This window comes from Lithobates pipiens, unplaced genomic scaffold (assembly GCF_037356315.1).
Source record: "Lithobates pipiens isolate NorthernLeopardFrog02 unplaced genomic scaffold, aLitPip1_a1.2 Scaffold_30, whole genome shotgun sequence".
NCBI classification, from domain to species: domain Eukaryota; kingdom Metazoa; phylum Chordata; class Amphibia; order Anura; family Ranidae; genus Lithobates; species Lithobates pipiens.
In genome coordinates, this window is record NW_027507791.1 from 36,294,364 (window position 1) to 36,307,633 (window position 13,270).

General features: G+C 41.2%; 2 protein-coding genes across 9 annotated transcripts in view; one reads left to right on the plus strand and one right to left on the minus strand.

Moving 5' to 3' along the window:
• LOC143942631 (NACHT, LRR and PYD domains-containing protein 12-like) overlaps positions 1-13,270 on the minus strand; it is a 1,996,551-nt gene that overhangs the window by 1,243,609 nt on the left and 739,672 nt on the right. The window lies entirely within an intron of this gene.
• The window catches only part of LOC143942632 (NACHT, LRR and PYD domains-containing protein 12-like), a 305,905-nt gene that overhangs the window by 174,294 nt on the left and 118,341 nt on the right, over positions 1-13,270 (plus strand). For all 8 annotated transcript variants that reach the window (XM_077463990.1, XM_077463993.1, XM_077463994.1 and 5 more), the window contains one exon: positions 6,008-7,694. In XM_077463990.1, the coding sequence (XP_077320116.1) occupies positions 6,008-7,694 (1,687 nt within the window). The remainder of the gene's footprint in view (positions 1-6,007; positions 7,695-13,270) is intronic.

Sequence of the window (13,270 nt, forward strand, 5' to 3'; positions counted from 1 at the left end):
ATAACACTAGGGGACATAATATCTCAAGAGCAACTAATCTCCTTCGACGCTCTAAAAAGAGATCGGGACCTGCCGAACCACATGTTTTTCCGGTTTCTACAGCTGCGACACGCCTTCCAGTCTCAATTCCCATCCCGGGTAAATCTGGGGGTGTTGGTAGTGGAGGGCACACTTGGATCTGCGGGAGGGAAGCGCACACTCTCCACATTATAATAATATGCTAGCTACACATAACACAACTAGGGTCTCCCACTTGTTCGAGCTCTGGCAAAGTGACATTCCAGACCTTACTGAGGATGACTGGGAGGAGGGTATTCATCAATACCTGCCTCTTGCAATATCGGCAAGGGACAGGTTTATACAACTGAAGTTTCTCCACTGGGCATACTAATCCCTGGCATGCCTGGCAAGGATTTACCCTGACCGACCGGCTACTTGCCCTAGATGCAAATCAGATGGTGCTGACTTTTTCCATACGGTATGGTCCTGCCCAGGAGTGGTGGATCTTTCGAAAGACGTCCTGGCTGACATTAATACTGTGTACCATTCAGCCCAATACCTCTCCTGCTATACAAATTGACGTATCTTGGTAGAAACTGTCCCAAAAAATTTGGGAAGAAATCAGGGCGGCATGGGTGGAGGCGAAGCACCTGACCATTGATTGAGCCTCTGCAGCAGGGTCGAATAGGACCCCTTCCCCGTATGGTATATGGACCTTGTACTAACATAGGAGGTATCAGGAAACATCTGCAATGTGTAATGCAATGACAAGTGCATATACTTACTGCAAGGAAAATGACTACGATAAGTATGTAGTGAAACTTGGATATTTGTCTGTATGTTTTTTTTTTTGCAACCTGTTAATGTATGTTTGTTTTTGAAACTATATGTTAAAAAAATGGATCCTAATACTTCCTACCTGTAATCCTGGATCAAAAGAAAAACGCAGGTCATACAATGCTGGTTTCAAACTTAAGGTTGTGTCAAGAGCAGAAGAAAGCAATAACAGTATAGCAAGTAGGGAATTTTGTGTTGATGAAAAACAAGTGAGGGAGTGGCGGAAAATGAAAGCTGACTTGGAAAAGATTCCAAAGGCAAAAAGCTTGACGTGGTTTAACAACTTCATATGGGGCTCTAGAGACTGAATTGCATAAATGGGTTATGGAGTGTCGTCAAAATGGTTACTGCATGACACGCATGGGAATTCACTTACATGCCCTTCAAATGGCTAAAGATGACAAATTAAAAGCACCAGGCATTGAAAATGTTGTTGCGTCAGCAGGATGGTGTACCCGCTTCATGAATAGGTTTGCCTTATGTTTGCAGCAAAGAACAAAGATTTCACAGATGTTGCCAAAAGACCTTGATGAAAAAGTGATGTCATTCCATAAAACAAAGAAGGATCCATAACTATGACCTTGGAGATATTGGAAATATGGATGAAACACCTATGACCGTTGATCTTCCAAGCAACAGAACTGTGGCAAGTTTGTGAGACAAAACAATTTTTCTCAGAACCACAGGAAATTAAAAAAAAATTCACAGTCGTTCTGTCATGTTTGGCTAATGGAGCAAAGCTGCGGCCTGTCATTATTTTTAAAAGAAAGACCTTGCCAAAAAAGGTCAAATTCCCACCACGAATTACAGTGTGCACACATATTAAAGGCTGGTTGGATGAAGATGGAACAAAAAAATGGCTGGAAGAAATTTGGAACGGACGACCAGGAGCAGCCTTAAAGAAAAAAAAACATAATTTCTAGTTTGGGATACGTTCAGAGCCCACACATTCAATGACACACAAAAATTGGCAAAGTCTTCTCAAGTTACTTTGGCCGTTATTCCAGGTGGGCTTACATCTGTATTGAAGCCCCTAGATGTGTTTAAATAAACCTTTCAAAGACCGTGTGCGAAAGATGTGGCATGAATGGATGTCATCTGGTCAAGCCCGACTAACAAAAGGTGGAAATCTGATGAAGCCCGACATAGAATTCATAACAAAGTGGGTTTGTGATGCATGGGAAGAGATTCTGGAGGACATGGTGCAACACGCCTTCAAGAAATGTGGCATTAGTAATGCTATGGATGGCACTGAAGTCAGCGATTTGTATGAGAATGACAGCAGTGATGGTGATGACTGCGAACTCAGTGATGATGACAATGTCTACACTGATAATCTCACACCAGCTAATGCTGAAGCTCTGTTTGGACATACAGATGATGAGCAGGAATCCAGTTTTGAAGGATTTTAACTCTTGTGTTTTAGCTTGGTTTTGTACTTTTAAAGTTATTGTTGATGCCATATTGTTTTTATTGACCCTCTTTTTCCACTTACAGAGCTAGTTTACTGCTTTTCTTTGAAATAAATATTCAAAAACATTATTGGTATCTATTTTTATTTTTTAAATATACCAGTAGGTGCTGCATTTCCCACCCTAGGCTTATACTCGAGTCAATACGTTTTTCTAGGTTTTTGTGGTAAAATTAGGTGCCTCGGCTTATATTCAGGCCGGCCTATACTCGAGTATATACGGTAAATAACAAATATTTGTACATTTTAAATTGCCCCTTTTTTTCAAAATGGGGAAAATCGAACGTATCCAAAAATTTCTCAAGGTTTTCATTTTTCGCTTACAGCTTTCAGAATTTGAAAAGACCCCTCAAACTAGACATTTTCTAAAAGCACATGACCCGTAGAATAAAACGTGCTACAGATTTTTTGGGCCCCGCAATAATTGCACAAATGTTCATCGTATCGCTATTTTCAGTAGAAATGCACTAAAATCATTAATATTGCACATAAACACAACGTAACTTACAAAATCCCTGCTAAATTAGTACTAATTCTGACCACCCATTGTTCTCTATGGAGAGACTGATGTAAATGGACATGTCTGTTTACACCCGCCTGCATCCGATCCAGTCCACTAAAAACAGACAGATGGGGATTCCATTCCCCATCCATCTAGCAGATCAGATCGGATGACATCCGATAGAAATGGACAGGCCACCCCATAGAGAACAGGGGGGCTGTGTCCATGTCTTTTTTTTTACATTGTTTTGTCATTTTATATTTTTTGGGGGGTCTTTGGTGAGATAGCAGAGGTCTAAACAGACCCCCATATCTCTTTTTTTGAGACAGAGAATGGGAACTGAAGATTGTCCTTTTCTCTGTATCACATGAATGAATAGAATCTGTATAGAGATTCCATTCATAAACTGACAGTCTGATACATAGTAACTCTCGCGGTTAATATTATCAGATGTCAGGGGGCATATAGGAGCGATTACAGTGATTGCTGCATGCGCCCAGGGTGCCACACTTAGGGGGGTGGTAAACACGTGTTTACCAAGCCCCCTAAGCCCAAACATCACTGCTCCCCCTCTCCCCTCCGTGATCCCCAGCCTGTCAGCTTACCGGAGCAGAAGCTGTGGGAGGGAGAGATGCCGCCAGAGCAGGGATGGATCGGGGGTGTGGGGGATGGTATTGGGGGGCTATCTGAGTGATGAGGGGACACATCTGGACCCCCCAAGCCCCCAGCATCACCTGAATCCAGTGGAAGCAGCAGAGGAGGGATGCCGGTTTATGATGGTGGCTGCTGGGGATCGGATTTGGGGGGTTGGATCGGTGTGGGGCAGTCAGTGTTGGGGAGGGGAGAAGGGGGTTGAAGGGGATAGGATAGGAGAGGAGAGTGGGGGGAGTAGTTTTATGTGGAAGGGAGGTGTGGGAGATAGAGAGGCTGGGGACAGGGAAGTGGTGGCATTGAGAGGGGGGTCACATTAGGGGTTAATAACTCTGATCAGAGGGTTGTAATCTTCAGATCAGAGTTATAGAATTACTCAGCAGAGTCTGATCAACAATTCTGATATAAGCCTATGGTCATTGAAGTGATCACAAGTGATTCGGAAATCCCAGAATTTAGGGGTTTCCAATAACATTTGCACCGCTGAACCACATTCAAAAAGATGCATTTTAATATTCAAGCAATGTAGCTAGCCACAAGCCTGGAGAACAATACAGTACATGGTATACATTCAGTATAATTGCTCTGAAGAAGCTGAGGGCATCAGTACAATTTATACATTCTAAAGGGGGTGGAAATATTGTAAAAAAAAGTGTAAAAAAAATAAAAAAAAGCATTGGAAAAAAATTAAAAACAAATAAAAAATAAAAAAAATCAATTATTAAAAGTAAAAAAATACAGACACAGTCCACTGCCACCCATCCCCCACCCTCTCCCCAGAAGCACTGTGAAAAAAAATATTAAGAAAGTGATTTAAATAATATTTTGCTGCGGGTGGTGGGGGGGTGTGTTTGCGGGTGCAAAGCGCCACCTCCCTGAAATTAGTTTTTGCAGGTTGGGATGTCTGAATGCCTATTCCATTTACCCGATCATAAGCTTATAGGAGCAGAAAAGAGGTCCTTGCCCAGTACTGGCCTGACCACCCGCAGGCCATTTTTTAGGTCCGTACAGCAGACAGACTTGGCAGTGAGGGGGTTAAAGTGTACATAATAACATAATACTGTACTTAAAGTGGGGTTCTGGATGAAATACTTTTTAGATATAAATCCCCCTATAATCCTCGTGCTTGATCTATTCTAGTAAAGGTTTGGTGTAAAGGAAGGTCCGTTTTGTATTTTTGCACCATTAATTTCTTACTTTTGTAAGTCCCAGCAGGCCGTCGCCATCTCATGTGTGGGCATCTGAAGCCAGACTGCATCTCTTCCTGTATTCCATGGTTACCCAGCATGCACCTCCAAATCTTGCACATGCTCAGAGCAGCACGAGCTGGGTAATAGGTTGTAGGTCCGGTTTCCATAGCAACAGCAGTGTCAGAGGAAGTTGCCGCCCCTCAGCTATGGAAACCTCCCCTCTCCCTCCAGGAAGCAGGAAGTTTATCTACATTTACAAAGCTTATAAATCTAGAAATATAAACATTTCCTGCAAAAGGTAATTACTTTATAAAAGATGCTAATTGTAAATGATATCCCTTGTTTCTGTGCAGATATAGATGTAGATATATAAAATATCTTATGTGTGTATATATATATATATATATATATATATATATGCACATACTGTAACAAGGGATATAATTTACAATTAGCATCTCTAAAAAAGTAATTACCTTTTCCAGGAGCTGCCCCAAATTGCCCCATCAAAACTGCACAATCATATTGCCCCATCAAAACTGCACAATTATATTGCCCCCATCAAATTACGCTATCGAAATTGCCCCATCATACTGCCACCATCAATACTGCGACCATCAAAATTGCCCCATCAAAATTGCCCCATCAAAACTGCACAATCATACTGCCTCCATCCAATTGTCCCCATTAAAATTTCCCCATCCAAATTGCATCATCATACTGTCAACCTTCAAAACTGCCCCATCATACTGCCACCATCAAAATCGCCCCAATAAAAACTGCCCCATCAAAATTGCCTTATCAAAATTGCCCCATCATACTGCCACCATCAAAATTGACCCATCAAAACTGTACAATCATACTGCCCCCATCAATACTGCCCCATCATACTGCCACCATCAAAACTGCACAATCATACTGCCTCCATCCAATTGTCCCCATCAAAATTAAGACATCACATTGTATATCTGTAACCATATCAAGATATTTATTTATCACTGTGAGCGCCATTTCCTTTCTTTCATGGTTTTCAAGTAATAGAGTATAGAAAACCTGAACTGTCTGGGGCTGTGTGTTCTCTGCCATAAGAGTTATTTAGGAGACAAGTATATCCGGGATTCTTCTGTACTTGTAATGTCATTAAAGGGATAAAAAAAATTTATTTCTGTATAAAAATCTCTGTTCTCCAGTATTATGGATGACCACATAAAGTAACCTGTATGGTAATCATTTGAAATGAGAATGTAGTAATGATAAAACTAAACTAATATTATGATCAATACAGAAGAAAATGATATCAACATTCTTGATTTTTGCTTTGATACGATCCATAAAATATTTCCTTTATATTTCCAGATATTCAGGAAAAGCACAAACAACATCTGATGGAGAAGACTGAGACTCTAGTGGAGCATAGACCCCCAGGAACTACCCTGGAACCACAAAGATTCCTCATCAATGAGCGTTATGTGGATCTGATTGTGGTCTCCACCGATCAGTTCAGGGAACGTCCCCAGAATGAGATAATACAGACTGGGGTAAAACATGAGGAATGCTTGAAGGAAACACAAACTAGACTGGAACACATTTCCCCCAACAAGCTGTTCCGATGGAACCCCCAGTCACATTGTGTACCACATGCAGTAATGGTGAGCGGAGTGCCAGGAATAGGGAAGACCACACTGATACAGAAGTTTGTCTATGACTGGGTGACCGGAAAACACTACCAGAGATTTGCCTTTCTCTTCTTCTTCAGATTCCGGGACCTTAATAGACTGGGAGAGGTCAGCTTGGAGGAGATGATTCTTCATCAATATCCACATCTGGAGAGTCAGATTGGAGACATTTTACAAGATCCAGAGAGACTTCTGTTTATATTTGATGGATTAGATGAAAGTATTCACCAAATAGATTTCACATCAAGTAAACTCTTTGCTTACAGGACGGGATGTGGTGAGATTGTGGTCAGTTTGGTGAGGCAGAGCCTTCTTAAGGGTTGCTCTGTACTGATAACCAGCCGTCCAACCAGACTGGCATCAGTTGATATCGGTGTTTTCCAGAGAATATCTGAGATCATGGGATTTCTCCATGGAGACAGACTGACCTTCTTCAATAATTTCTTTAAAGATAAGAAATTATCAGAGAAGGCTTTTCATTATGTGCAGGAGAATGACACACTGTACACTTTCTGTTATATCCCATCATACTGCTGGATCATCTGTACAGTGTTATCAATGTGCTTCAGATCCCAACCAACAATCACCGATCAGCTGATGACATCATTGCCCAAAACAGTGACACAACTCTTTGTGACTTATGTCTCCAACATTCTGGCCAATCACAGCCAGAATACAGATGGTGGTCACACTGCCCGGGAACTGCTGACATCTATTGGGTGGATGGCAGAACATGGAGTCATGAATCACATGATTGTATTTGATGATCGTCATCTGGAGTCATTCAGTGTGATAAATGATAATCATGTCTTCTCATCTTTCATGATGGAATCTGGTCATCCTCCTGATGTGGATTACACCTTCTTACATCTCACTCTTCAGGAGTTTTTTGCTGCTTTAGTCCATTTTATTAACTATAATTCTGACAGATTGCAGAAAACACTTGATAAGGCTGAATCTTACAAAGACGGCCGTGCTGAAATATTCCTCCGTTTCCTCTGCGGTCTCTCAGACTCTTCTACTAGATCCATGTTAAAGTCTCATGTGGGAGAATTGTCTACTCAGGCTGCCAGACATGTCATCACCTGGATCCAGAAGAAAATCACATACCAAAGATCTGACAAGAGAGAACTTCTTAATGTATTCTACTATCTGTATGAGAGCAGGAATAAGGCTCTGGTGACACAATGTATTGGATCAAACAAAGTTGACCTTTCTAAGGTCCCCCTCAACCCTCTGGACTGCTCTGTGCTGTCTTTTATCCTTCAATCCTGCAGAGAGACAGAAGTAAATCTAGAGAGATGTAATATTCGCAGTGAAGGATTGAGGAAACTTGTACCGGCTCTACACAATATCAAGAGTTTGAGGTAAATATTTAATCTGAATAATCACATTGCTGTAATAAATTGGTATTTTCAGGTGTTTTTTCCAGAGAAATTACTAATTATCAGTGTGATTTGTTTTCTGTTATATACAGACTGTACACATCTATTTATCTGAATACATCAGATAAGACTTAAAGTGAATGTAAACCCTCACATATACTCAGTGAAGTGAACAGCCTCAGATGATACACAGAGATGAAACAAATCCTCCTACATACGTTTTTCATGTATATCTGCTGTCTCCAGCTTTATATACGGTTTAGAAAGTGAACATTGTATTGGATTTGTTTCTTCCTGTTCCAGCACTGGGTGTGGAGTCTGGGCATACACTGTGTGTGAGATGATTGGAGGAAAGGCACACACCCCCTCCACATAGGCAGAGGAAGGAATAAACATGCAGAGCTGTTCTGTGAACAGACAAGCTCTCTGCTAATTTATTTATAGCACCCAACCTGACAAATATCCAGCTGCTTTTATCTCCTGTGTCAAAGAGCTTGTCAGAAGATATCATGCTGATAACAGAGGAACGAAGCACCAGAAACATACTGGACATGGGGCTTTGAGATAAGTAAACAATACAGATATATGTGCCCAGGTAAATTTTTAGGAATGGGGTTTACATCCACTTTAAAGTAGAACTAAAGGCAAAACCTTTTTTTTGGATAGAGTAAAGGAAGGTTAAAGGGCGGGAATACCAACAATCCTCTCCATCTAATGCTGACAGCTATGTACTGTAATTTGGGCCTACAACGCCCTCTGGAGGTAACATGTGGTAGGTCTTTGTAACCAAAAGAGAAATATATTTCTTAAGAAATTTTGAATCTTACCCAGAAAGAAGAGATGAATGAAGTTGGGGTTTGATTGATAGAAAACCGATCAGGGTGGGTGCAGTGCATGGTATAAAGTGGGTATGAATGAATATATGTGAATAAACCAGTGTGCTTTACATTACTTTCACACTGCTCTGTATCAAAAACATACAAAAAATGCATATGAGTTTTTGCTGCATTTTTGCAGTGGTTTTCCTGTATTGTTACATTTAACATAACACATGATGTGTTTTTGCCACATTTGTGTTGTGTTTTCCCCATATCACTTCCCACTATCCAAATGTCATTTCCAGTGTGACTATGCAGTGCTACTTGCACGTTTGATGTGACTTTGATGCAACTTCAATGCTACTTTAGAAGTTCTCAAGCCTGAGTTTGCATGACACATTGCATGACGAGGGAAATCACATTATATTCAATGATGTCCTCTGATCATCTCAGCACAGTGCGATTTTGGAAAATGTTCCTGTTGATCTTCAGTGTGAATTCAGCCCCATAGCCTTCTATGTTATCTCACAAAAGTCACATCAGCATAGATAAGAAGCATTCCTATACACTTTGATGGATCAGTGTTTTTCTAACCCTCACCTCTCCTCCCTGGTCATCCTTCATCCATTGATTTTTATACAGCTGTGATTTTGGAGCCTTCCCTGGATACTTTATTTGACCCTTTGAAACAAAACCTCCGCTCTGGTTGATCTATGTACATTGCAGGGATTGTAACAAATTTTGTTGCAGGTTCATAGTTTTTGTTATTCTATAGAAATTGCTGTTTGTCCATGTGCAGAGTGAATGTGAATGGGAGTGATTTTATAATTATCAATCAGCTGCTGCACTTGATGTGATTTCACTTTGGCAGTATCTCACCAAAAATGAAATTTTCATTGCAGGGGATACCCAAAATCTGACTTGTATCTTAGTGCAGACTTCTGGGAAAATCAGTGAGCCAATCAGACAAGCAGGACATGACATTTTCATGGGGTGTTCTGTACATCATCTGTGTACACCATCTCTCTATACCATCTGTATACAGAACACCTCCAGGTTGCCATATTGCATTTTTGAGAAAATGAATGACAGCACTGCAGATTGAAAAGGAGAGGTCCCCTATGCGGATACTCACTTCCAATTCTCTCAGATCTTCCCACAATATTCCATTGGAAGAGCATTGTTGCTGCCTGCAGCTTAGACATTTTGTTTTTCAACTTCTTTGTTTGCAAACTCCACATTACAGCCTGACGTCTTTTAAAAAGTATCTGCAAATCACGGCCCACACCCTTCAGGTATCATCTCACTCGTATCCTCCGCTATTGTCTCTCGGAGAAAACCTCCAGTAACTATTGAGGTCAATGAGGACTGGCAGATCATGACACAGAATATTGCTAAATGTTCCAAGAATGTACTAATGTTAGAAAAAGTGTACAAAATAGTGTACAGCTGGCACTATACTCCAGACCGTTTTCCATGCATTATTCCACAGTATTCTCCATTATGCTTTCATGGTTGTGCTCAGACAGGCACAATGGTGCCCATTTGGTGGACATGTCCAAGGGTGAGCAGACTGTGGATCGGGGTATACATGCTACTATGTACACTACTTTACTCCAATTTAAAAAGAAACTCATATGAGGCTCTACTTTTATTTTGTTTTTCTCAATATAAAATACTTACAGAAAATGAAATGACAGCAAATTACAAGTACCAAAAACATATATTACTATTTTACCCTATAACACCTCCCCTCCCCCTCCCTCCCCCTCCTGTGCCAGACTCACATTCCCTGACCTCCTCCCTCTCCTCCTCATCTCCATCTACCTCACACTCCTTTCTTACTCCACACATATTTCTACATATTTGTTGGCTTTCTTAACCACTTCAGCCCTGTAAGATTTGGCTGCTGAATGACTGGGCCATTTTTTGCAATTCAGCACTGCGTCGCTTTAACTGACAGTTGCGCTGCTGTGCAAAGCTGCACCCAAACAAAATTGACGTCTTTTTTACCACAAATAGAGCTTTCTTTTGGTGATATTTGATCGCCTCTGCGGTTTCTATTTTTTGCGCTATAAACTAAATTATTACTATTACTGTAAAAATGGCACTGGCAGTGAAGGGTTAACAGTGTTCCCTGGGAGGTGATTCTAACTGAAGGGGGAGGGGACTGACCATAGGAAGTGACAGATCATGGTTCCTAGCTAACAGGAACACACAATCTGTCACTCCTCTCAGAACAGAATAGGGATTTGTGTGTTTACACACACACTTCCATGTTCTGTCCCTCATGCTTGCGATCGCTCGTGGCCAGCGAGCGGTCATTGTGAGCATCGACACCCCCTGCAGTGGGCGCATGCCTCCGGTGGCGTGCACCTGCTATTCTGATCCCCCGTGCCAATGTATAGCTATGATGGTTCACGGGATCATGCCAACCTCCCACAGTAAAATGACAGCGGCTGGTCAGCAAGCGGTTAAAGTCTGTCTACTTTTCCCAAATTCCAGCAAATTTTTCTGTCCTGTCTTCTTCCCTACTACATACATTCTACATATTATATACTGTATGTGCTTGACTCTTAAAATATTCCCTTATTAAGGGTCTTTCTGGGTCTAGCCATTTTGTTGGGGATAATACCCTGTGCCGTATTTAGCATATGTGACAATACAATTCTCCTTTGTTGTTTTATCTGTACTATGAAATAGAGAGCACCACGGCTCATCTGGTATTCCAATTCCTGTAACCTCTTCAATACATTTCTCCACCTCTTGCCAATACTCTCGTATTTTAGGACATTCCCACCATATATAAATTATAGTGCCCTTCATATTACAACCTCTCCAACACAATGGTGATTTCTCTGGTTGATATTTTTGTGCCTTCTGTGTGTTATATACCGTCTTGACATATATTTATAGTTAATTTCAATTGTATTTATGACTACTGCAGAGCTATGTACTGCTTTTAGTATTTTACTACTTTGTCATTCTTCCAATCGTGTTCCCCACCATTTCCTTTCCCATTTTCTAATGAATGGAGGGATTCTCAGCTCTGCCAACCCCGGGAGTATTTTATAAATCTTGCTACAGAGTTTTTCACACTCCTGTGAATTACAAAGATGTTCAATTAAGTTCAGATCCCCTTCCTTTCTAATTGGCTGTGGTAGAGTTGATACAAAATGTTTTAGTTGTAAATACCTCCATTCATTCAGTGTCATTTAATCACTCCTGTGTTTTAATTGCTGAAATGGGCGGATCTTTTCTTCTTTTATTATATCTTTCAACTGTATATTCGTAATTCATTCCCCAAATGATGTCCCATTCCCTGGTGAGAATATTAAAAATTGTTATCAAATACTTACCGTAATTTTCCTTTCACGGCCTGTCCGCACATCAGCACACAACGGGTTAATGCCTCATCTGGTGCCCTATGGGACCACCTCTTCATAGCTAAATAAAAGACAGCCCCTCCCCCACTGAAGTGTTCAATAACCTAGCCTGTGACAGGCCACTAGGGAGGGAGTCCTCTGCTGACGTGAGGACAAGCCAAGAAAGGAAAATGACGGTATTTGATAACAATTTTCCGTATTCCTGCCCATACCTCACGTCAGCAGACAATGGGTTAATGCCTCATCTGGCGCCCTATGGGACCACCTCTTCATAGCTAAATAAAAGACAGCCCCTCCCCCACTGAAGTGTTCAATAACCTAGCCTGTGACAGGCCACTAGGGAGGGAGTCCTGTGCTGACGTGAGGACAAGCCAAGAAAGGAAAATGACGGTATTTGATAACAATTTTCTGTATTCCTGCCCATACCTCATGTCAGCAGACAATGGGATATAACTAGCTGAATAAATGGGCGAGAGAGAACACATGAAAAGAAACACTGACAATCAAAGAAAAGCTGCCAAAGACAAAAAAGATTTATATGTCTCACCCCAAACCTTGCTGAATTTTCTGACTGCATGCCTGTAAAGTCGAGTGAAAGGCTAGCTGTCTCACATATATCTTCCACTGAAATTCTGGCATAACTGCCCCAAAGGCTGCCACCCCTCAGGCCGAATGAGCTTGCATCTGTTCCTGGGCAGAAAGGCCTACTTCCTGCATGCCAATCTAATCACCAATAGAAAAGGACTCACTTGATGGCAAAATAAAAAGATTGTCCAATTTCCTCACATCTTTTGACCTTTGTATGTACACTGGTAGCAACTTGTGTGAGGACTTGAAGTCTTCCTGTTGTGTACTCCGTGACCCCATGTGAATGCTTGGAGGGACTGCCCCCAGTTTTCTTGGAAACTGCATACCACTTTAGAATTGAGCTTTGGCGATGGACATAGTACCATCATGTCTGGTAAAAAGACACAAAAGGGATCTTTGCAGAAAAGTGCTGCAATCTCCAACATCCTTCTGTCTGAAGCAACCGCTGTCAGAGGAACTCATTTTACCTCTAGAAACCGCAATGGAAATTAGACATGTGCATTCGTTTTCATCCAAATGCATTTTCATCCGAATTTCAGGTATTTTCGTTTTGACAAACGATAACGAAAGCGCAGAATCTGAAAAACAAAAGATCCGACATAAATAAATGTTTTATTTCCATTTTCGTTGTTACAACAGTTCGATATAGAATAGGAGATTTGACGCGACTCTGACAATAACAATCTGTGTCTATTGAACCTGTGGTCGAATGTGCCTAAGTTTACCTCTATTAGTCCAAGATTATATAGAGGAAAGATTTGACAGA